At 44.7% G+C, this 25,570-nt stretch overlaps 1 protein-coding gene across 2 annotated transcripts in view; it reads left to right on the forward strand.

The window, feature by feature from the left end:
* SYT17 (synaptotagmin 17) overlaps positions 1–22,409 on the forward strand; it is a 29,689-nt gene extending 7,280 nt beyond the window's left edge. For both annotated transcript variants that reach the window (XM_087973384.1, XM_087942109.1), the window contains exons 2-8: positions 4,898–4,915; positions 8,506–8,654; positions 10,780–10,928; positions 12,704–13,323; positions 13,925–14,045; positions 18,062–18,217; positions 19,567–22,409. In XM_087973384.1, coding sequence (XP_087829510.1) covers positions 4,898–4,915; positions 8,506–8,654; positions 10,780–10,928; positions 12,704–13,323; positions 13,925–14,045; positions 18,062–18,217; positions 19,567–19,763 — 1,410 coding nt within the window. In that variant the 3' untranslated portion in view covers positions 19,764–22,409. The remainder of the gene's footprint in view (positions 1–4,897; positions 4,916–8,505; positions 8,655–10,779; positions 10,929–12,703; positions 13,324–13,924; positions 14,046–18,061; positions 18,218–19,566) is intronic.
* The last annotated feature ends 3,161 nt before the right edge of the window (positions 22,410–25,570 follow it).

Genomic DNA, 25,570 nt, shown 5'->3' on the forward strand with positions numbered 1-25,570 from the left:
GGAGCTGCTCCGGAGTTTCCTCCGACCAAGAGGAAAATGCAACCTGTAGCATGAATAGGTGGAGTCCACCTCCCCACCCCTGCTTCGGCCCCATCTCTCAGGGCTGGGAGTCTCCGTCCCTCCTATATCATCTCAATTTCCTTCCTTCCTTTCCTTTCCTTCCTTCCTTCCTTCCTTCCTTCCTTCCTTCCTTCCTTTTTTACTGCTGGTTTTTCGCTTTCTTCTCGCCTCTCCCAGCCGCCTTTGGGCAGGATTCCCACGACCTTCGCGGTTTCGGAGCACCGGAGCGCGGCGGGCAAAGCGGGCGCTTCTTGGGCGGCTGGGTGGGAAAGGGCTTGCCCTGAAATTAGGCTGCCAAAGCTGGAAGGGAAGGGAAGGGAAGGGAAGGGAAGGGAAGGGAAGGAAGGAAGGAAGGAAGGAAGGAAGGAAGGAAATAAATAAATAAATCTAGCAGCAGATGCGTGTAAAATGCGCGGCGGTGCCTGCTGACCTTTCCTGGGCAGACGGAGTGGGCTTGTGGATGTGATTGTGGGAAAGATTGGCACGCTGAAGCCGGCAAATGGAGGGGGGGAGGAACAGAGAGAGAGAGAGAGAGAGAGAGAGATATGGAAAAATGCAAATAGCAAATTTTGTACCCAGAGGCCAGCCGCTTAGCTGGGTTGACAGATACGTTTCTTTCGCTAAAGCTGCTTTTAAAACAATTTTCTCCCTTCCTGGGTAGATCAGATCTGGTTATATTTTGGTCCCCTCGGGCCAAAATGTAGCTTTTATTTCACAGACCCTGAAGGTTAAAATCAGGTAAAAGAATATAAGGGGCCCCCAGGGCCATTCCCAGCCTTGAAGGAGCTGGAATAATAATAGAAAGAGAATCCAGGGGTTAATTTGGGGAGGGGGCTTCCAAATCCAGAGAAGAAAAGGAGGGCAAAGGCAAAGAAAGCCCAACCTGCTTCATGCACCATGCTTGCTGCTCTGGGGAAAAACTTCGAGGTGCGTTGGACTCTAGTTCCCATCATCCCCATCTAAGGCAGGGGAGGGTGGGCTACAAGTTTGCCTCCTCAGCAGCTCTTAAAGGCATTGTCTGCTTTTAATACACTGTGTAATGCATCGTAAAGCTGCAAGCATGTTTTTTTTTTAAAAAAAATGTCCTCACAACAGTCCTGCGAGGTAGACCAGGCCGAGAGAAGAGAAAGTGGATAAATGCAGAGACCGTGCCAAAAAAAAAAAAAAAATAGATGATGGGGATTGGTAAAGTCCATTTCTAAGGGTTTTATAGGGTTTGGGAAAAGTTTCTGAGATCTTGTATAGGAAGTCTTAAGACTTGTTGGACTTCAACTCCCAGAGTTCTTGAGTGAGCAGGCTGGAGTTTCGGAGCTGCTCCGGAGCTTCCTCCAACCAGGAGGAAAATGCAACCTGTAGCATGAATAGGTGGAGTCCACCTCCCCTCCCGCTTCGGCCCCATCTCTCAGGGCTGGGAGTCTCCGTCCCTCCTATATCATCTCAATTTCCTTCCTTCCTTCCTTCCTTCCTTCCTTCCTTCCTTCCTTCCTTCCTTCCTTCCTTCCTTCCTTCCTTCCTTCCTTCCTTCCTTCTTTCCTTCCCTCCCTCCCTCCCTCCTCCCTCCCTTCCTTCCTTCCCAAAGTCCACAAGTCTTAAAGTTGCCAAGGTTGGAGATCCCTGTTGTATAGGATGATGGGTGGCTAATTAGTCCAGAGTTAATTAAATAATTGCATTCACACACTTTTCTGGATGCACAACACATGAACCATAAACTATCCACACTCTGGGCTTGGTATAGTACCGTTAGTCCTCCATTTACAACTATTCATTTAGTGACCCAACTAAGAAAAAGTGACAGGAGCATTTTTCGCATTTATGATGGATGCAGCCATCCCTGGGGTTGCTTGACCAAAATCCAGATGCTTGGCAACTGACTCGTATTTGTGACGGCTGCAGGGTCCCAGGTTCATGCGACGATCTGACGAACAGATTCAATTGGGAGGCCACATTCGCTTCACAACCGTGTGATCGGACTTAACTGCAGTGATTCATTTAGTGGTGGCAGGAAAGGGTGTAAAGGGAGAGGCAAAACTCGCTTAACTGCCGTCTCGCTTAGTGACAAATTTAGGGCCGAACTGTGGCCATAAGTTGAGGACTAATCTGGGCTCAAACGTCTCACGGCTTGTTCTAGGGAAAACTCCCAAAGTGACTCATGCAAAACCTTTGAAAGAAAATCTGGACTGACATTTGAGTCTTGTTTTGAATGTTGTACGATCTAGGAACTGCAAAATGAATTTCATGGCATTTTTCAGAGCGGAAAAAAATAATGAGATTTTTTATTTTACCCCAAGGAGACTGCAAACTTAAATCAAAGACTGAGGAAGCGATAAAAGTAACAATGGATTAATACCAATATATGATTTGGTGGGCAAGAAAAAACCCCAAATAGCTTGAGATTTCATGTCTGAAATCATCGTTTATATAGTCCAGGAGAATTGATGGCAGTGGCTTTTCAACCCTGTTTGCAAATGTCAGTGGTTAGGTTAAAATACGTGCTGCAACTGCACAACGAGAGTGTTGTCAAAACACACTCTGGGCTTGGTCTTCTGTTTGTGCAAGCTTGAACGGTTCATGGTTTGCCTGCAGGGACCTTTTTGTGATGCCACAAAGTTTGAGAGCAGCTGTGATGTTTCTCTGAAAATGTAATGATGGCAAGGAAATGATGCCGTGCCTTTTGCCCCGTCTTAACCTCAACTTGAATCATCATCGTTGACTTTGTTTATTGAAGGGGAAGATGTGTTCTCGGCAAAGGAGAATATTTGTAGCTCGGGGTTGAAATGAGGGGTCCTTGGTGTTCTCTGCGCTTGGTTTTCTTGCAGACGTTTCATGACCCAACTAAGTAACATCATCAGAGGTAGCAGGGAAGAGGGGGAGGATGATTGTGGGGTCCTTGGTGTTCTCTGAGCTTGCAGATGTTTCATTACCCAAACTAGGTAACATCGTGAACAAAACATCTGCAAGAAAACTACCAAGAGAGCATCAGAGAAGATGAATTCTGCATACAGTGCACCTTTAATTTTGTGTGTGTGTGTGGGGGCTATTGCAAAGTTTGAGAATCTCTCTACAGACCCACATTTTGGCTATGTACCTTGTGCTGCAAGGTATCGGTGTTTAGAGACAGTCCCTTGCAGAGAAGCCTCATGTGGCCCCTGAATGGCTGTTTTGTACACAGAAAAACTCAGAATTATTTCACAAAACAAGTCCTTTGGAAGATGGGCACTGGATCCCATTGCAACCAGAAATCTTTAGTATCTATATATGTAAAAGCAAAATACCACTCACGCATCATCACAAAATCTCCAGAACCGTAAAGCCTACAAACTTGAAATTGGGCACGTTATGTTCCTCTTGGCTTCTAGGTGCTCACTAAGAAAGGATTTTTCGAAATGACCACCAGAGCATTAGTATTTCCTATATTATTATTATTATTATTATTAACACTCTCGGATGCTAAGGAGTTCTACTCCCCCTCCCCACCTGAAAAGAAATCTGTTCCAAATGCAAAACACAAGCAGAGGAGTTTCAGTTTTAGTTTCACAGCAGCAACCAGCTTTAGTACAGAACAGTTGAGCTAAGCCACGCCCAGGCTCCTTGCTGTCTCCTTGCTCACACAGCAAATACTGTTTCAGTTTCCAAACAGCCTTCAGCTCTCACACACTGACAGGACGCTAGCCAGATGAATACCTATGGATGCTGGTAGGCAGAGGCAGAATCCCCCACCCTTATTTTCCTCCCAAAAAACTAAGCCCGGCCACAGTTTTGTAGTGAAGCACGGGTATTGAACTAGTCAGAAATACATTGAACCAGATCTCTTAATTCGGATTACCTGTTTCTAGTCTAAACCATCAATAAATCTATCCATATCAATCCTATTGGATTTAATCCCCTATTCTAACCAACCAAATGCATATTTTTTTAATGATTCATTTAATATTCCTTGCATTGATTCCATGCCAGGATTTCAGGCTGGAATTTCCATCCATTCCTGGAAAATGTTGGGTTTAGACATGGGGTTTTCTGCATCCAGTGTAAAAAAGTAACTGGTCTTCTACCATGTCAGAACTGTAGCGTAGAAATATTCCTTGACTTAACAATCATTCATTTAGCGACTGTTCAAAGTGACAGCGGCACTAAAACAAAAAGTGATCTCCATGATCACGTGATCAAAATTAAGAGGTTTGGCAACTGACTCGTATTTGTGACGGTTGTGTCCTGGGGGTGGGTGGGTGGGTCATAGGATCGGATGATCCCTGTTTATGACCTTCCAACAAGCAAAGTCAATGGGGAAGCCAGGTTTGCTCAACCACCATGTGGCTAACTTCACAATGGCAACAATTCCCTTAAACTCCCCCCTGCCGCCCCCGGCAAGGAAGCGTGCAAAATGGTGGCGGAACTCACTTTTAACGACTGCCTCATTTAGCAGAAGAAATTTGGGGCTCAATTACGCTTGTAAGTCGAGCACTACCTGTTATAAGAGCCCGAATTACAGAGAGAGTTATAAAGAGCTTGTTTTTTTTTATTGTTTATATTGGCAAAGGGACAAAAAGAGTAAGTCCGCAGAGGAAAGTTTACATTCGCCATTGAATTATCCCTCCTGGAGAGCTTTCTTTTTTTTTTTTTTTATTACCTGCCCTAAAATAAGAGAGATACGGAGATCTCTCAAAATAGCTTTTATTTGCCTCCCTCTGCTAGAAAGGAAAGCAAAGGCCCACAGTTGTGTGTTTTGTCTCGCAGGTGGGAGTGAAAAAAATAAATAAATCACAGAACCTTTACTAAAGTGGTCTCGCCTTTTTTTTTCATTTTCATCCCTTGGCTTCCTCGTGGATATTGAAAAGGACAGTTGGAACCGATAAACGAGGTGAGTTAATCTGATGAGTCACCCTTTCTCCTGACACACAGAATGAGACTGTCGTTGTGTGGGGTTGTGGTTCCCCCCCCCCCCGGTCTGGCTCTCTATGCTTTCTGGTGTTAAAATTGTGTGGGTTAAAAACACACCTTGTGGCTAAACAGTGAAGGGTTTTCCCCACCCCTTCTTTTAACAACAAGGAAAATTCTGGCTGGCTGGTTTTAACTGGTTTGACTGCAGATCATTCCCCCCAGCTGTCCGTCCACTGGCGAATGAACTTTCTAGTCCTCAATGTTATGGGAGAGAATCTGGGAATCCCTAGTTCAGGGATGGCCAAGCTTTTTGTTGTGGTGTGCCGAAGGGGCACGCACGCTGGCACCCACAATGCAATGTGCCCCACCCCTTCTGTGCATGTATGTGCAACACTCCCGCCCCACCCCTTTTCCTGCACTGCACATGTGTGTTCCTCCCAGCTGATTTTCGGCCCGTTTGAGGCTGTTTACTCCCTCCCGGGGGCTCGAGGGAAGCCCCTGCAGCCTCGGGAGGCCGAAAAATGGGCTTTCCGGAAATACCAGAAGTGCCCGTTTTCAGCCTCCGGAAGGCCTCTGGAGCCCGGGGGAGGCTGTTTTCACCCTCCTGGAGGCTTGAGGGGAGCCTCGGGAGGCTGAAAACGGGCCCGTTTCAGCACTTCCGGTATTTCTGGAAGGCCTGTTTTTCGGCCTGCCGAGGCTGCCGAGGCTTCCGTCGAGCTTCCGGGAGAGTGAAACGGCCTCAAATGGGCCGAAAATCAGCTGGTAAGTTTGGCTGGGGTTCACGTGCCCACACAAATGACTCTGCGTGCTACCTGTGGCACACCTGCCATAGATTCACCATCACAGCCCTAGCTACTCTGCTCCGACAACGTCTTTGATCGACAGGTAAGTCTCGATTTAGATCAGGAGTCGGCAACCCGTGGCTCTGGAGCTGCATGTGGCTCTTTTCATCCCTTTGCTGCAGCTCCCTGTCTTTCAAAAATAGGCATCATAACTGCCAATGCGCGACACGCACCAGCATGCCATTTATTCAGTTTTTCGACCCCCAGTGGGCTAATCATGGATAAATCCAAGAAAAGAAAAGTTTCAGAAGCAAACAGAATCTTTAATTCAAGTATATATACTGGTTTTGTGGCTGCTCAGGAAATAGTCAGGCACAGGAAGGTTTTTGTGGCTCCCGGTGTTTTCTTTTCTGTGGGAAACAGATCCAAACGGTTTTGTGAGTGTTTAAGGTTGCTGACCCCTCACTTAGAGCCATTTATGTATTGACCATTCGAACTTACAGTACCTGAAAAAGCGCCACTCCTTGCACTCATAGCATTCCCCACAGTCACATGATCAAAATGGGCTCGTTGGGCAACTGTCACATATTTATAATGTTTTCAGTGTTTCAGACTTACGTGATTGCCATCTGAAATCTTCCCAGCTGGCTTCCGACAGACAAAGCCAAATTCACTTAGTGACGACATGATTCACTTGAATACATTGATTTACTTAACAACTGTGGGGGAAAAGGTCATTAAATAGGGCGTGGCTCACTTAACTGCCTTGTTTAGCAATGGAAATTCTGGTCTGTATTGCCACAAGTCAAGGGCTACCTCTACAATCACAGCAGGCCAGCGGAAGATGTGAGATATAAACTGGGAATTATTCTGTATACTAAGATTCATCTTTATGTTTGCAGGTTATTCCCTGCTACAATTGGGAATTAACACCTGGTCCAGCTGCTTTCCACCTTCACCTCTGTACTATACATTGAAGTAGGCAATTATGTCAACTTTACAGCCGGTGGACTTCAACTCCCAGAATTCTTAAGCCAGCACGGTCCAGACCCAGAATTACTTAGCATGGCTGGCTCAGGAATTCTGGGAATTGAAGTCTGCAGGTCGTAAAGTTGACATAGTTGCCCACTCCTGGAATACATCTTTGCATCTGTGATCTATTGCTCTTCCCTGACTACAAACTTGAGAAGTCCTAGAGAGAAGTGATGTTTTTGGTGTTGTGGATGCCAAAGGTTTTGGAATGAGCAACATCCTTTTAATTGATGGGTTTTCTTCTGGAAACACCTATTTAAAATCTTAGTTTGTGGCTTGAGGCAACATTTTAATGGTTGGGTCCATCGTGGACCCTTCCGGAGCTATCCAGGGTCCTGATTCATTATCAACTGTTTTCATAGCTTTTGTGTTTGGCCAATTTTTTTCATTCACTTTCTTTTTATTTTATTGGAAAGATTAAAATCCAAAATTGAACAGAGGCGAAACAAAACTAAACAAAAACATTGAATAAAACATGTTTTTTCCCCCACTGGTTTGGCCAATTGTGGTTTGCTCCCCTGAAACCAGGACTTCATTTTTGCTTCAACATCCTTTGACACATGATGCTCACCCTCTACTTTTCCTTCGATGTGGCCTTTGCTTTGAAAAGGTCAGAAGTGGTTGGCCTTTCCTTCATGATCGGATCCTCTCGCACGGCTTCTATTGCCTTTCAAAGCAAGAAAGCTCTCCTCTTTTTTTAAACACTTGCTCTGATCCCCGAAGACTACGGATTATAAAAATGTACAGCAAGGTTTAAATTCCCTCAATTCTACTCACAGTAAAGCACTGAGGTTCTTCCAGTTTGGCATATATTTTATTGGCTTGGTGAGTGTAGTGGAAGCAATAGGCTTTTTCTTTGAGCAAACTTTGGGATCTTCTCATTTAATTAGAATTTTTTTTAATTTATGAGCCTTTATTCCTCTTCTACATCTTCCAGTCTTAGCAGAGAGTTTGGAAAACATTTTGACTTGTGCATTTATTTTACAAGAGTGTAAGCTTGCAAGAAAACTCAAAGTCAAGTATAGCTGGCTAGGGAATTCTGGGAGTTGAAGTCCACAGGTCTTAAAATTGCCAAGGTTGGACATCCCTAGTTTAGCATGTTGTTTGAACTTGGACTACAGTTTAAACAAAGGGTCTTCAAACCTGGCAAGTTTAAGACTTGTGGACTTCCACTCCCAGAATTCCTGAGCTAACATGACTGAAGGAGGAATTCTGGGAGTGGAAGTCCACAAGTCTTAAAGCTGTCAAGTTTGAAGGCCCATTGGTTTAAACAAACATTATGATAAACTATGGATTTTTAGCTTTGGATGAGCCACAAGGGCTGGGGCAGGCTAACCCATAAGCCATGATTTAGGAATCAGCAAAAATAAAAATAAAAGAACGTTGTTGTGGTTTTTATACCCTTCTCCCTCTGCTTGGTTCTTGTTGGAAATTTTGGACACCGGCTCACATAATTCCCAGTTTCCATGGATGATAGGTTTGATGCCCAGTAATCCAGAAGTCTTATCTCTATGGTCACAAGGCGTCAAAAATGACTTGATAGCCCATCACCCATCAATACCCAGAAAGGTCCAAATTCACCACAGCAGAATAAGGGGAAATGTAGATCTGTGGCTGGCACAGATGTAAAACAAAAACAAAAGCACACCCCACAGAGCTGAAAATCCTCCTGGGGCCTGGCCTGTTCAATTACAATTGTTTATCCTTGTTCGTCATCTGGTTGTAATTTTTGCTTTCTGGTTTCCAATGGCCTCAGGGCCTGTTGTCTAGAATCTCGGATCTCTTGCTGTGCAGATGGACCTGTCGCAATTGTTGTCAGAAGTGCTACGAGTGCAGCTGTTGCCAGTCCAGCGAAGACGAAGTGGAAATCCTAGGGCCTTTTCCAGCCCAAACCCCACCCTGGTTGTAAGTTTGGAAGTGTTTAGAAGGCACCATTTATTTGAAGGGTGGATCTGATGATGTGACATATTTGGTAATGAAAAGTCAGCAAGAAAACCATCAAACTTAGCACCAAGGAACTCTCTATCCTCCTCCTCCTCCTTCCTCCTCCTCCTTCCTCCTCTTCTTCCTCTTCTTCCTCCTCTTCCTCCTCTTCCTCCTCCTCCAATATTTGCGCCAACTACAAGCAAGGAATCCTTCCTTTATAAACATATATATTTGGAGCCAGAGTCAGATAAGAGGTGTTAAGCATAATTCCATGTCAAAGAAAAGCACCGTGCTTTTTAAATTATTATACCTTCTGAGCGTGACCGACTTGTCTGTCTCATGGTAGGAAACCTAATTATGCTGATTTAACAAGAATAGTGGAGACCCCTTCCTTTATCCCCTCTCTAATAATGTGCTTTCTTATCAGTTCTTTTCCCCCTTGTTGCGTTTATTTCTTTGAGGCGAGAGCTGCAGGGGAGGGCGGGCTCTGAGGCAGTGTAGATCATAAGATAAACGACATGCCTGTTTCATTTTATATGCTTTTTTTTTTTTTTTTTTAAAGAAACACCTTGTATTCTGTGAAATGAAACTGGAAGCGTAGCTCCATTCTTCTACTCAGCGGTGTTAAGCAGAATCAGGAGCTTTTCGAAAGGAAGCAGAGAGATTGAAAATAATTGTAGATTAGGAGCAGCAATTGCTTGCTGGATGTGGAGGGGCGAAATATTTGCCATTTGGCTGGCTTTCTGTTTGCATTAGTTTGTTTGTTTTTTAATTGAATTTATTTGTTTTCATTTTTTTAAAAAAATTCAAGGTGATATACATTTTAAGTACTCCTTCCTCCTCCTATTTTCTCCTCAGCAACAACCCTGTGAGGTAGATTGGCCTGAGAGGGAGAGGGACTGGCCCAAAGTCGCCCAGCTGGCTTTCATACCAAAGGAGGGACTAGAACTCCCTGTCTCCTGGTAATTGGCCCAAGGTCACCCGTGTGACTTTTGTGCTTAAGGTGGGACTAGAACTTCCAATCGCCAGGTGATTGGCCCAAAGTCACTCAAGTTGGCTTTCATGCCTAAAGCGGGACTAGAACTCCCCGTCTCCTGGTGATTGGCCCAAAGTCGCCCAGCTGACTTTCATGATTAAAGTGTGTGTCTTGAACTCACTAACTCTTGGTTTCTAGTCTTTCTCAATCCTGGCAAATGTAAGACCTGTGGACTTCAACTCCCATAATTCCCCAGCCAGCATCCTTCAAGTGTGTGGACTTCAATTCACAGCTTAAAATTCCACAGCATGGCTGCTTGGAGAATTCTGGGAGTTGAAGTCCATGTTTCTTAAAGTTGTCGTTTGTTGAGAAATAGTGGCCTAAGGTCTACTGTCCTCTCATCTAGTGTGTGTATTTATGTCCATCAGAGCATTAGTATTTTGTATATTATTATTAACACGCTCTGATGCTAAGGCCTTCTACTCCCTCTGCCCACCTGAAGAGAAATCTTTTCCAGATGCAAAACACAAGCAGAGGAGTTTCAGTTTCCGTTTCACAGCAGCAACCTGTTTTAGTACAGAGCAGTTGAGCTAAGCCACACCCAGGCTCCTTGCTGTTTCCTTGCTCACACAACAAACACTGTTTCAGTTTCCAAACAGCCCTCAACTCTCTCACACACTGACAGGACGCTAGCCGGATGAATACCGGTGGATGCTGGTAGGCAGAGGCAGAATTTCCCCCCTCCCTTATTTTCTTCCCCAAAAACTAAACCCAATCGCATAGTTTCGTAGCGAAACACGATAGAATATAGATGGAGTGTGTGTGTGTGTGTGTGTGTGTGTGTGTGTGTGTGTGTGTGTGTGTGTGTATATGTATATATATATATATATATATATATATATATATATATATATATATATATTATATATATATATATATATATATATATATATATATATATATATATATATATACATAAATCCAAAATATATATATATATATATATAAATAAATATATATATTATATATATATATATATATATATCTTGCATGCTTAACAGTACTGGTGAAGAAAATGGGAAGTGAAAGTGTTGCCTGGATGATTCCAAGCTTTGATCTTTCCCACAGGCTAAGCAACCGAAGCGAAGACAAAAATGGCAACTCGGATAACCCAACGAGTGAACCCTCCCCAACCCCTCAGAACATTTCCCTGGACAGGCGACGGTCGTCCACTGATACCTCCCATTCCGCTTACAGCCTTACAAGACGAATTTCTAGTAAGTTGGCTGGTGCTCAGAGGACTTGGACAACCCCTGAACGCCATGTTGGCAGATAGGGTGGGTGGAGCTTGATGGAAGAGGAGGAGGAGCTTAGTTATCCTGATAATAAAATAGGTCTGTTCAAGTACCTTCACGGAACACATTTAACCAGGACAAGAGAAAACCCAGGTGATAGGGAGTATCACAGCTAGCGCAGTTGGGCTTGGGCAAATCTGGACGTCATGCCCTTGGTAGAGTCGGACTCTGAGGGAGAGGAGGAACAGCTGAGGGGGAGTGGAGGTGTGGCTCCGGAGGTTGTGGAGGAGGCTGGGGAAGGGCAGAGGCCAGCTGGGCAGTCAGAGGAAGAACCAGGCCCATCTTCTCTGCATCCTAGGGCACGCAGGGAGGAACGGAGAAGGGAACAACTTGGCTTACGAGAGAGGAAGCGGCCATGAGCCCCCTCATTGGTTGCAGCTGGGGAGAATAGTGTATAAGAGAGACAGTTAAAACACAGCATTGCCAGAAGCAAAAGGTGTTTTATTATGGGCTGAAATTATCTTGGTTGGCGTCCTTCGAAGAGACTGTGCCTTGTTATCTCCTTGAAGTTGGTAATTACTTATCCTGGTCCATTGTGGAAATTGTTTTGGTTTTTTATTTCGCCTCTACCTGCTCATTAAGTTCGGACTGTATTGCTTTCTTTTGAGGACTATTTTTGAGTACATTTTATCTCCAACTGAGAATTATTGAACAGTGGGGCCAAGTTGGAGGCATTAAAGGACATTTATTTACATTTTGGATTTTGTTATGTTTATGTTACACTCCGGGTCATCACACTGGGTTTCCGTGACTTTGGGTTATAGGAATCCAGCCAATTTATCATTCAATGAATCCTGCAAATACAAATAACCCAGGAAGCAGATTAAACATGAATGTTCTCTCCAATCTCCATTTGCTTTCTCAACTTTCTCCCATGCCTGCCCATAGTTTTTAAAATCACACTTTCTCCCTGTCTTAGACACATGCACATACATTCTGGAAAAAAAGGGATGTACAACTGTGTGACTAATTTAACAACTGGATTCACTTAGCAACAGCGGCAAGAAATACTGTAAAATAAGGCAAAGTTCTGTTACCTGTCTTGCTTAACAATGGACATTTGGGGCTGAATGGATGTAAGTTGAGAACTACCTTTATGTATGTGTGTACACACACCAGTGGTGGGATTCAGATTTTTTACTACCGGTTCTGTGGGCGTGGCTAGGTGGGCGTGGCCATGTGACTGAGTGGGTGTGGCTTTTTTTTTTTTGCTTTTTTGCAGCCACCCCCCACCTGTTTTTTTTGCCCTCCTGGGCCTCAGCAAGGGGAATCCCAACACAGCTGATCGTATGAACAGTTGATTGTTGGGAGGGGAAAAAAAAAATACCTTAACGGGCGAGCGTCAGGCAGGCGGGGTGAGCAAGCATCGGGTGGGCGGGGCAAGCAAGCCAGCGGCGACCGGCCAACTGGGTCCGGGGCGTGGCCAGCCAGAAATTACTACCAGTTCAGCGACCCACGCCAGATCCTTGCTACCGGTTCACTCAAACCGGCGCGAACCGGCTGAATACCAACACACACACACGCACCCCTCTTACATACCAAATTCTTCCCTTTTATCAGGGCAAAAGACCTGCACAGACATGTCACCTGGAGCTCAACTGAACCCAAAGCATTTTTTTCCCCCTTTTGACAACTGCTCGCTGTGAACTTTCTACCATTTTTTTAAAAAATCCTGTTTTTTCCTCCCTCTCCTCCAGGCCTGGAGCTGAGGAGGCCAAGTTCTCCCCTCGTTGACCTTAAGCCCATCGAGTTTGGAATGCTAGGCTCCAAAAAGGAGATTGTCCAGCCGGGCGTCCTGAAGAAAACCTACACGCCAGATGACTATTTTAGGAAATTTGAGCCCAGACTCTATTCCCTCGATTCAAATAGCGACGACGTGGAGTCGTTGACCGACGAAGAGATCGTCGCCAAGTACCAACTGGGGATGCTGCATTTTAGCACTCAGTACGACCTCTTGCACAACTATCTCATTGTTCGGGTCATCGAAGCCAAGGACCTGCCTCTCCCCATCTCCTACGATGGCGCCAGGCAAGACATGGCCCACTCCAATCCCTACGTGAAGATCTGCCTCCTTCCCGACCAGAAAAACTCCAAGCAGACGGGGGTCAAACGCAAAACCCAGAAGCCCATCTTCGAGGAGAGGTACATGTTTGACATCCCGTTTTTGGAAGCCCAGCGAAGGACGCTGCTCTTGACGGTGGTGGATTTCGACAAGTTTTCACGCCATTGCGTCATCGGGAAGGTGTCCATGTCGTTGAGCGAGGTGGACCTCGTGAGGGGCGGCCATTGGTGGAAAGCTCTGGTCCCAAGTTCTCAGGTAGCTTGTGGGTTCCCAGTCAATGAGTTCAAGCGCATTTTATTTAATGTATTTGTTCTTTTGATTTGCTCTGTTTGGTTTTAAGGCCTCAGTTGCAGTGATGTTGCTTAGGTCATTTTAGCCTGCTTACAGTTTCTCCTCTTGACTATAGTGGCCTTTCCTTCCCCTTTCCCTTCCCTCCCCTTCCTTTCATTCCCTTCCCTTCCCCCTTTCCTTTCCTTTCCTTTCCTTTCCTTTCCTTTCCTTTCCTTTCCTTTCCTTTCCATTCCATTCCATTCCATTCCATTCCATTCCATTCCATTCTTTTCCTTCCATTCCCTTCCTCCTTTCCTTTCCTTTACTTCCCTTCCCTTCCTTTCCTTCTCTCATTCTCCTTCTTCCCTTCCCTCATTCTCCTTCCCTTCTCCTCCTTTCCCTTCCCTTCCCTCCTTCTCCTCCTTCCCTTCCCTTCCTTCCTTTTACTTTCCTTCCCTTCTCTCTTCCCCCTACCTTCCTTCGCAATTTCAAAACTGAATTTAGTTTGAGAAGCATTACATTAAAAAAAGACACATCAAGAATCATTTTTGCACTGTTTGATTCCGCTTGCCCTTTTCTGTTGCAGAATGAAGTTGAGCTGGGGGAGCTTTTGCTCTCATTAAACTACCTTCCCAGCGCAGGGAGACTCAATGTGGACATAATTAGAGCAAAGCAGTTACTGCAGACTGATATGAGCCAAGGTTCAGGTAGGGTTTGTGTATGTATGCATGTGCTTGTTTTGTTATCGGACTTGGAGCGTGTCGGTCAACATGGAAGCATTTTTCCCAATGTATTTATATAACACTGGCAATTATTTGGCTCTCTCTCTCTCTCTCTCTCTCTCTCTCTGTCTCTGTCTCTGTCTCTGTCTCTCTCTCTCTGTCTCTCTCTGTCTCTCTCTCTCTCTCTCTCTCTCTCTCTGTCTCTGTCTCTCTCTCTCTCTCTCTCTCTCTCTCTCTCTCTCTCTCTGTCTCTCTCTCTCTCTCTCTCTCTGTCTCTCTCTGTCTCTCTGTCTCTCTCTGTCTCTCTGTCTCTCTGTCTCTGTCTCTGTCTGTCTCTTTTTCTGTCTATCTCTGTCTGTCTCTCTCTGTCTGTCTCTGTCTCTCTGTCTGTCTCTGTCTGTCTCTGTCTGTCTCTCTCTGTCTCTCTCTCTCTCTCTCTCTCTCTCTCTCTCTGTCTCTGTCTCTGTCTCTCTCTGTCTGTCTGTCTCTTTCTCTGTCTATCTCTGTCTGTCTGTCTCTCTCTCTCTGTCTCTGTCTCTCTGTCTGTCTCTCTCTGTCTCTCTCTGTCTCTCTCTGTCTCTGTCTCTCTGTCTGTCTCTGTCTCTTTGTCTTTGTCTCTGTCTAACTCTGTTTCTGTCTCTGTCTCTTTGTCTCTGTCTCTCTCTGTCTGTCTCTCTCTGTCTCTGTCTCTCTCTCTCTCACACACACACATACTCGCCCTACCATATCTACCTACCTACCTTAACAACATCTCACAAACTGGATTGAAAGATGGAGGGCAAATGACTTAGTCGTGGATTCTTCCGTCTCTCTCAGTTCTCCAGGACTTCACCCAGAAGGGTTACCGCGAGGCACCGAACCTTCTGCCCCCTTCCAGAAGGCTTCACAGGGTGCCCCTGTGCTGTCTTGGGGCCCTGTTCTCAGGGCGGAGGTGGCACAGGGGACCTCTCCCCTGAAGAGAGTCTCTCCTTGACTCCAGCCTTCAGCCCCCATCTTATTTCCTGCGCGTTTGTTTTCCCTCAAAGAGACCCTGGGATTGGCTTCTCTCTTCCCAAGGTCTGATTGAAAGCAAGCAGCACATTTTGATCTCCGGTGCTCAAACAATAGCGGCCTCTCCTTTGTCATTTGAAAAATTGAAGTAGCAGGCCTTCCTCCCGGTCTACGTTTTTTCAGAAGATGCTTCTCTTTCTGAGAACCCAGGCCTAGGCTGTTTCTCTCCCCCACATTCCTTCCTTCAGAAAAAAAGAGCTCTCCCCCTGCAGATTCTTCCACCATTTTCTTTTACCTCGGACGATTGTTTCCCCTCGAATGGAAAACGTTACCAATAACCGTGGGGAAAAAAGATAAGCACAAATATTTTCAGAGGAAAGACATAAGAAATTTTTCTACCCCCCCTGAGGAGGAGTTGCTGTGGCCTTGAAAAAGATCTGGTTTCCCCCCCCACTTCTATTCCTTAAAAATCTGCAATACTATATAGGCCAAGGGTCTTCAAACTTGGCAAGTTTAAGACTCGTGGACTTCGACTCCCAGAATTCCTGAGCCGACAGGACTTGTTAAGCGAATCATTGCAGTTGTTAAATTAGTAACCTTGGTTGTAAAGTGAATCCAGATTCCCCATGGATTTGGCCTGTCAGAAGGTCGCAAAAGGGGATCAGGTAAACCCTGGGACACTGAAACGGTCATAAATATGAATCAGTTGCCAGGCGTTTGAATTTTAATCACAGGATCATGGGAATTGTGTTCTGACCCAGCCAAAGTATCTGAGAGCAAACACAGATAAACTCAATAACTCAAAACTTTCACAGGCTTTAATCTGCAAATAGACCTCTTTGTAGATAACAGATGGCTTGCAGCCAAGTAGTCCAATTAGAAAAACCGTGGCAGAAGTCTTCACATAAATCAGAGTCTGTAACCACACACTGGGTCCTTCAAATGTTTTTGCCTTTTGCAAAGGCAAAAACCGTTTGAAACCAGGCTTATATTCCCTGGAGGGAGGGGCCATTAATTAGCATTCTTACTCCCGAGTCACCTGTGCTGCTCTTCCATGAATCATCCTGCTCTCACTCACACCTAGCACAGGCTCCTCGGGAACGTCCTCCTCATTGTTGCCAGCTAATCACAACAAAATGCTTCAAATGGTCATAAGTGTGAAAAAGGTCATGTGCCATTGTAAGTTTGGTCACTGAATGAACTATTGTAAATTGAGGACTACCTGATAATAGATAACAGATAATCAGAGTTGGAAGGGACCTTATAGGTCATCTAGTCCAACCCCCCACCCACCCAAGCGGGAGACCCTACACCATTTTTGACAAATGGCAGTCCAATCTCTTCTTGAAAGTCTCAAGTGATGAAGCTCCCACAACTTCCGAAGGCAACTTCTGTTCCATGGGTTGATTGTTCTCTCTGTCAGAAAGCTTCTCCTTATTTCCAGATTGAATCTCTCCTTGTTCAGTTTCCATCCATTGTTCCTTGTCTGGCCTTTGGGTGCCTTGGAGAATAGCTTGACCCCTTCCTCCTCTCTGGGGCAGCCCCTCAAATATTGGAAGACTGCTCTCATATCTTCCTTGGTCCTTCTCTTCTCTAGACTAGCCATGCCCAGTTCCTGTATTATTCGTAATTTTTATTATGCTGTAGTATATATTTAACAAAAATAAAAAAATAGAACAATAATATGCATGATGATTAAAACCAGGGAGAAAGAGACAGAATGAGAAAGAGAGAAAAGATTCATACAGCGTTAATATAGCTTAACCTTTTAACGTATAATTAAATGTAGATGACAGACCTAGGAATATTGTGCTCTGTTTTCTCATTTGTACAAATGTAAAACATTTTAAAGATGCATAGAGAATATAAATCTTTTATCCACTCTTAACATCTGCCGTGTTGATTTCTTTCCACCTACACAGGACAATTCTCTAGAGAGAGCTTGAGATTTTCATGGCAAGTTCCATATTTTAGGAATATAACTGCCTCAGATTTAATGGTTATGCATCTCCCCAGAGTTATGTAACATAGTTTATGGCTTGAAACCTAAAAAAAAATTGGTGTAAAGGAGCATGACCAAATCATGTGAGTCAGACAGCCTTCAAATTTCTTATGGTGGGCACCAACAGACAAAAAATTGATACCCACCCTCTTTTACAGAGTCTTTGAAGACACCAATAAAATGGAATGAAATGTCTGGGAAAACAGCTTCATCTCTAAGTCATAAGAAATATGTTTCATGTTTCTTAAAATTTGAAGCCATATTCTTGAGAAAGAGATGGATGTTACTGTTTTTCCCTGAGGAACTTCCTCAAAAATCCACTTTCTCCAAGTGTTTTTAGTCATGAAGACTAATTCCAAGCAGGTCAAGGTCAAGAATGATGGGTCTTATAATCCAGAACAATATCCAAATAATATTGTCTGGATTCATACATTGTGCTATGATCTAATATGGTTTCTATCTATGTCAGTTTAGGGCAAGGCTCTTCAAACTTGGCAAGTTTAAGACTTGTGGACTTCAACTCCCAGAATTCCTGAGCTAACATGACTGGAGGAGGAATTCTGGGAGTTGAAGTCCACAAGTCTTAAAACTGTCAAGTTTGAAGACCCCTGGTTTAGGGCAACCTACGAATAGAAGATAACAGGTCAACCATGATTGACTGATAATGCACCTTTTGAAACCATGGTTTCTTCTTGGTTTTGCGACTGGACTTGTGACTTAGCGTGACGTGTGAATAGGGCTTATATTTTACAGTTTCCCAGTTTGGTCTTGGTTTCATTTTGTGCGTGTAAGCCTCTCAGCAAACTGTAATTATGCAAAGTGAGAACAGGTAAAACAGAGCTGCAAAAAGCCAACAACAAACAAACAAACAGGAGCTGGACAAGCAAAGTATGGTTCCATCTTTAAAATTCACTCTGGCTCAGTGAACTACGGTTCAAATAACTCACTCTGATGTACGAACAGAGCTCTTCGTATGCAAAGCTGGAGTTGTCTTGTGTTTTCTATTCAGATCCTTTTGTGAAAATCCAGCTTGTCCATGGGTTAAAATTGACAAAGACCAAGAAGACCTCTTGCATGAGGGCCACCATTGACCCCTTCTACAATGAGTCCTTCAGCTTCAAGGTTGCCCAAGAAGAACTTGAAAACACCAGCCTGGTTTTCACAGGTATGTGACTGGTGTCTTCCCAGTGTGTTTTTCTTGCAATACAATTAAAGAGATCGCGGGGGTGGGGGGGAGAGAGACACACACCGAATTTCCACCAACGTATAAATATGACCAGACGATGAAGGCTGTCTTGTAATTGTAGCACGCAGCCTGGTGCCTTTCTTTAGATCAGAAACCCTGATAATTATTGCAGGAGTGAGTCATGCCTTGCCGGCATTTGGGAAAAGGAAGGATGGTCAAAATAAACAATCGCTCTTTGAAAAAAACATAAAACAGCAACGCCGTTCCACCATGTGTTTCTTTTGCATCTACAACAGGACAGCTGTCACTTTTATTTTGTGTCACATCTCTGTGGTTTTGGCTTGGGTGCGGCTTCTCTGGAGTAGCTGTCCTAGCTTTGAAAGTTGGACATCGGTGCGCCCTTGAAGAAGGCGAGGAGCTGCTGGGGTCGATGGGCCCAACACGCGGCAGAGATTGAATGGCATTTTATTGAATGGACACGCCTTGAAGGTTCACGATTGGCAAATATCTCTGCTGAGTTCAGGCAACAATCATGTTGAAGCTCATGCAGCTGCAGGGCAGCATGTTGTTCAACATTATGAGCTGCGGTGGCGCAGTGGTGAGAGGGCAGTACCCACCTTGGAAGGAGGGAAGGCTGAGTCAACCTTGAGCCTGGTGGGATTCGACCTGCCAAATTGCAGGCAGCTGGCAGGCAGCAGAAGTAGCCAGGCAGCTGGCAGGGTAGAAGTTGCCTGCCAGCTGCCTGCAATTTGGCAGGTCGAATCCCACCAGGCTCAAGGTTGACTCAGCCTTCCATCCTTCCAAGGTGAGTAAAATGAGAACCCAGATTGTTGGGGGGCAATATGCTGACTCTGTAAACTGCTTAGAGAGGGCTGTAAAAGCACTGTAAAGCACTGGGTCAACCTTGAGCCTGGTGAGATTCGAGCTGCCAAATTGCAGGCAGCTGGCAGTCAGCAGAAGTAGCCTGCAGTACTGCACTCTAACCACTGTGCCACCGAGGCTCAGGGTAACTTCTATTCTGCAAATTTTGCAGATCCTTTCATTAGAGGTACCAGGGAAATGTTCCTGCTGAGTTCAGACTGCTTTGTGTTGTGTTGTCAGCTTTCAAACATCTCTCTTTCTCCTCCCCCTCCCTATTTCTCCCTCTCTCTTTCTCTCTCTCTCCCTTTCTTTCTTTCTCCTTCTCTCTCCCTTTCTCTCCCTCTTTCTCTTTCTCTATCTCTCCCTTTCTTTCTCTCTCTCTCTCCCTCTTTCTCTCCCTCTTTCTCTTCTCTCCCTCCCTCCCTCCCTCCCTCCCTCTCTCTTTCTCTTTCTCCTCCACCTTCCAGTCTATGGCCACAACGTGAAAAGCAGCAACGACTTCATCGGTAGAATTGTCATCGGCCAGTATTCAACCGGTTCCCCGGAGTCCAAGCATTGGCGGCGGATGCTCACTTCTCACCGTACTGCCATCGAGCAGTGGCACAGCCTCCGTTCGCGAGCTGAGTGTGACCGCGTCTCGTCAGCTTCCCTGGAGGTGACGTGAGCCATCAATGCTGCTCCCGACGCCTGTCAAGACCAGTTCCCCACCTGCACGCCGTTTACAAGTTCATTGCCTTTGGATTGACCATCCACAACTGTTGGCAGCCTGATGTTTGCCATCGATCACTGAGTTTTGGTCATCTTCAAGTCTCACCTCCAGTTTTAGTTGTTCTCAGGTTCATGGATAGGCACCCTTATCTGAGAGGCTCTCGTGGCTGTTGAGGGAAATGTGGGCTTTTGGAAAGAGGCCCATGGTTTGAAGGCCTCCTTTAGTCACCCCCCCCTGGCATTACCACCTAAGGCAGGTCATTAGCCATAAAAAAAAAATACTGGGCTACGTGGACGTTTTCCCGTCCTTAGGGTTCCACCATCGCCCTCCATCCCTACGATTCGTTGTCTTAGACAAGGTCCATTCCCCCATGTGTTTTCTTTGCTGAATGTCTGGTAAACCAGCTAGAAGCTCCGACCGTATTTTAGCAGTAGAGCGTAGGGCGAAGTCTGTGGTGTCCAAATCCCAAAGTCTTTTGTTCTTGTGGTGGCTTAACAAAATATCCTGTGTGCTTCTGTGTCTTGAAGGGGTCCATGTGGGGGATAGCCAGTGGGGGCCAAAGGGTCTTTTCCCCCCCACAGCCGCTCTTGTTTGTCCCACATTTTATCTGATGGATCCCACATTCTACTTTGAAAGCCAGAGGTGGACCCCCGCAGGGGTTGAGAATGGGCGAGCCACGTAGGCAGTGGTGGGATTCAAACATTTTTACTGCCGGTTCTGTGGACATGGCTTGGTGGCTGTGGTGTGGCTTGGCGGGCGTGGCTTGGTGGGCAGGGGAAGGATACTGTAAAATCCCCATTCCCTCCCCACTAACCTGTTTTCCAGCTCTGTTTACCTGTACAGGGAAACCAAAGGAGACCCAGCTGGGACTCGGGAGGTGGAGGATAATTGGGGGCGGGGCCAGTCAGAGACGGTATTTGCCGGTTCTCTGAACTCCTCAAAATTTTCACAACCAGTTCTACCAAACCGGTCAGAACCGGCTGAATACCACCTCTGCTGCACATGTATGATCATGAGTGAACTGGAATGAAAAGCTTGTGAAAAATTCTGGACAAATGTTTATTTTTTTTAATAAAAAAAAACCCCATCTGTTGTTTTGAACGTCTGGGCCAATTCGACTTGAGCGGAGATGGCACTTGAGTTTCAAAAGCCTTATGTGAGTTGATCTTTAAGTCTCTCATCTTTGAATTGCAGCGTTAAATTAGCTGCTCCAGGGCTTCAGCTTATGTGGAGCTTTTGACTAGCCACCTGCTGGAAAAATTAAAAGAAAAAGTGGCTTAAATTTGGGGAAATGATGTTTAGTTAGGTGCCAAATGGTCAAAATTACAGGTAATCCTTGACTTAATGAGCGAGCGACCAGAATTTTTGTTGCTAAGTAAGGCATTATCGAGGGAAGCAGGTCTTGTTAAGTGAACCACACAATCGTGAAACAAATCCATCTTCTACCATTGACTCAACTTATCAGAATCCTGCTGGGAAGGTCACAAATGGTGATCACATGACTTCTGGGATGTTGCAAACATCATAAACACAAGCCGGTTGTTGCCAAGCTCCCGAATTTTGATCCTATGACCCTGGGGGTGCTGCAACTGTTATAAGTGCGAGGACCAGTCATAAGTCTAAATTTTTCAGTGCCATTTTAACTTTGCTCGCTAGATAAATGGTGGTAAGTCGAGGAATACCTGCATAGATATGTGGATGGAGGGAAAATATTGGGTAGATACCAAAGCTGCTTTATTTCTTATTCCTTGAAATCAACTTACAATGGTTCTTTTCCGGATATCATTTTTGCCTCCTTATATTAAAGACGTAGTTAGATTATGTGGTTCCCTTTAGTTGTGCAAACAATTGTTTCCTTTTCTTTTAACAGGAGGATTTCACTGTGAAATGGTTTCAGAGTGTTTCAACATTTTTTTTAATAACAGCCAACTTTTGCATTGAGATAATACAGGATAATATTGCTCTTCTAAGAATTCTACAGAGTAGTGTTGCTCAACCTTGGGAACATTTAAGATGTGTGGTCTAACTCCCAGAATTCCATGGGGGAATGGCCTGGCTGGGGGATTCTGGGAAGCTGAAGTCTTCAAAATGCCCCAAGTTGCAATAGAGTGAGCCCAGAACGACAGTTTTAACATGACCAATATGGTTTTCACGTGATGCAATTTATCGGTAGGTACATGTAGCCCTTGTAATGACGTGTTGGTATCGCCAGTAAAAATCTTTGTCAATTGCACCAAACTAAAACGGAAGACAAAATGTGAACATTTGCTGCAAAAATAATCCATATGATTTCTTGTTCAGCCTCTTTAAAGGAATCGGAAAGTGATTTTGCCATGCCGGAACTGTATTTAGACTGTGGAAATTATAATTGGGTGAGTTCAATGGAAGGATTTTGCTCCTTCGTGCAACTCTTGAGGAGGCTTCTGTGTCTTTAGTATGTTCCCTCCCTTCTCAAAATGGCTCACCAATTTGACAATCCTCACATTCTGTCAACTCCATCAAACGCTTCTGTATATCCCTCCCTTCGCATCGAATGCCCCGTGTTCTCTTCAGAGTTCTATTTATGGGCAAATAAAGATCTGTTTATTTGTGTCAAATCAAGAGCAGTGTGTCCCTCTTTTGTACAGCTCAGGCAAAACAAGGGCTGCCTTTGGTTCAAGAAGCTTGCAAGGTAAGTTCTCAGAGGCAAGAGGAGAATACCAAAACCGCAAGATCTGTACCAAGCCACACTTGGAGGATGGTATGGACAGCTTCTAAAAGAGCAATATGGAGACTTGACGAAATGGTTTTAGATGACAAGCTGGGGACATGGATATTAAAAGGTCTGAGTGCTTCCTGGAGAAGGGATCAGCCGCAAAGCTAATGTGGATGAGCCCGAATTCCTCAGAAGATATGGATGCAAGATGTCGGACAAAATATATCTGGCCTCAGGGTTAAATCCAAAATGAGTACAAATTTACCCCGTGCTTCCTCTAAGCAAGAATCTGTATTACTGGAATGGTCTAAAATAGTGCAGGGTCTCCTGCTTAAGCAGAAGGTGGGACTAGATGATCTCAAATGTCCTTTCCAACTCTGTTATTCTGTAACTAATGGCCAAGGCAAATAGACATAGCTAAGAATCAATGGAGTTCAAGGAGGGCTGGACGTAGACTTTTGGTGGGTGACTCATGACTGATGACACACTTGACCTCTCCCTCAAACTCAGCCTGGTCATCTCTTACATAAGAGCAGATAATGGTAACAGGTCTTCAGAGGCTGTGATTCGTTTTATGACTGAGCTCATCTCCGGGGCCACTTCCTGGTATAGCTATCTCCCTTCGGGTGCTTTTATAATGAGAAAAGCCAATGATCCATCCACCTCAATAATGTTGATTTGGAGTTTCTCGTAAGATATTCAAGGCATAAGGTCTCCAACCATACTTAGATTAGTTGAGGATTGAACTCTCAAGACCTCCAGATTCACTTCATGGGATCTGCCCTTGAACTATAAAACCTTCATCACCTGCTGATGAAGGTGGCTTATTCTGAAGTTTTGAGCCACAATGACAAGCCTACTAGTGTTGGGCTCCCCAAGAATCAAGAACAACATGGAGTTACTTAAGAGTAGTTTATTGTTCTGTAGACAGAATCTTGCCAGACTAAATCAGCTATTTGTATAATGGCAGCTATTCTCTGAGAATTACTAGGAAAGAGCTGTCTCAACTCTCTTCCTCCCAACTCCCAACTATTTAAACTTTGCTGTCTCCTGGTCATCTGGAATGCAGTCTCTTCCTCCTGGAAATCCAGACTACATTCCACATCTTGCTTTGCCTTCTGTCATTGCTGCCCTTGAAAATCAAAATCCTCACAACTCTTCCTGTTCTTGTGTGATGAACCAGTTCTGCTTCTCGGATTTTGCAGACTCAAAACAGCCTTGTTCTTAAGTCACTCTAATTCTCTTATAATCGAATAATAATTTTTTCCACCGTAAACCACCCAGAGTCATGTAAGATGGGTGGTATAGAAATATGAAGAATGAAAAGATATCTATTGATCTATAATCAATGGCCATCTTTTGATGCCAAACATAGCCAGCTTTTCAAATGCTAGCTTGATACAAAATTCAGATTTCTTTCGAATCCGTTTCAACAACAATTTGTAGTTTTTAACAGATGGAGTATATAACACATGAGTCAAGCACATTTCTGGTTTATCCTGCTTCTTGGCTGTCTTCCTAAAACATCTGTAGAAGCAGCAGAAGAATTATCAGGCTTTATGAGGGCCATGACAGTCCACCTTCATTCCAGTTGGAGATCTGAATGTTATTGACATGGGGGAATTGCATTTTTTTTTTATTTTGGCACAGTCACGCTAGAATCTGACAACCATTAGAAGATACCGTACAAAAATACATAGAAGAATTTTATGTCTTATGAACATCTGTGGCCACCGTGTGGACTGAGATGGTCTTATTATGTCAAGCTTTGAATTTTATGTGGGAATATTCTGGCTAATTTAATTATTGAGAAATGTACCAATTTTACTATGAACCAAACAAGGAATTTAAGCTGGCCTCTTGACAAGCTGACGTTCTAGGAGCAAAATTTGAGCAAAAGGAGGAGATTCCACCCCATTACAGAGAGATGTAAATGGTCCATTTGGTGTGAGTTTGGCCATCATATCACATTCTAATTCTACTTTGTGATTTCCCCCCCCCCCCTTCTTTGGATCTATAGGTAGTCCTTGACTTACAACCTCAGTTGGGACCAGAATTTTCCATTGCTAAGTGAGTCACATCTGATTTTACATCATTTCCCCCCACAAGGTTGTTAAAATGTCAGGGTTCCAAGTAGTATGTCCATAGCAAACAGAACTCCGAGTCAGGTAGGTTCCTCAAATAATAGTTTTATTGGACATATCATATTGGTGTTCTGACCAAGGCCTCCTGAGACACCAACACACACACAAAATCCAAAACATTTTTATTTCAGTTCAACGGCTATGAATTATCCTCATTTGCAGCCCTGAATGAGTCTTAACCAGTTATAATTAGTCCCAGGGACGTCTGCCAAGGTTCTTCGAGAGACGTTTTATGCACCTTATCTGACTTGAAGTGCTGCCAATGACTAAAATCCCAATTAGTCTTTCCAAAAGCAGAGAACAAATTCACCACGGAACTTTCAGAGCCCAAACCAATCAGAGCAAACGATGTTGCTTCCTGCAAAGGTTTTCTTACCTTTGCACTTCCTTTATACCTTATGGGAGGGACAATCACCTCCAAGCCTTACTTCCGAGTCGCGCCTTTTGTCTCATCTTCTCTTGCCTTCTAGCAGCTCTGCGCACATATGCACTGGGAACAGGCTCCCCTTGTTCCTCTGCCTCGCTGCTGCCAGACTCCAAAGGCTCCGGAGTCAGCACCCAACTCCCAGATGGTCCTGGCCCCATCTCTGTATTGGATGCAGGACCCTTCCCCAGACTCCCAGACGGGCCCCTGTTCTTCCCCACCATCCAATTCTGCTACCGTCTCCACAGGCTGCTGGCGAACCACAACACTTGGCACAGGCTGGTGAAAACTGACTCTGGATGTTCCTGTGATTTTCACCTAATTAAAAGTAAAAGTTTTCCCCCTTTCCCAAACAATCAGTCACATGGTCCAATCAAGGTGTTGTCTGGTTACCTGGTAACTTCACTCCTCCTCCATCCTGTGGAAATGTCCTAGGTTCCCAGGAAAAAGTATTTTGTTTTGGCTACAAAACCCCAGCTCTCTCACGTCCCCCTTCCCT

This window comes from Notechis scutatus, chromosome 12 (assembly GCF_049901735.1).
Source record: "Notechis scutatus isolate UNSWTSFEM ecotype Mainland chromosome 12, rNotScu1.2, whole genome shotgun sequence".
NCBI lineage: Eukaryota > Metazoa > Chordata > Lepidosauria > Squamata > Elapidae > Notechis > Notechis scutatus.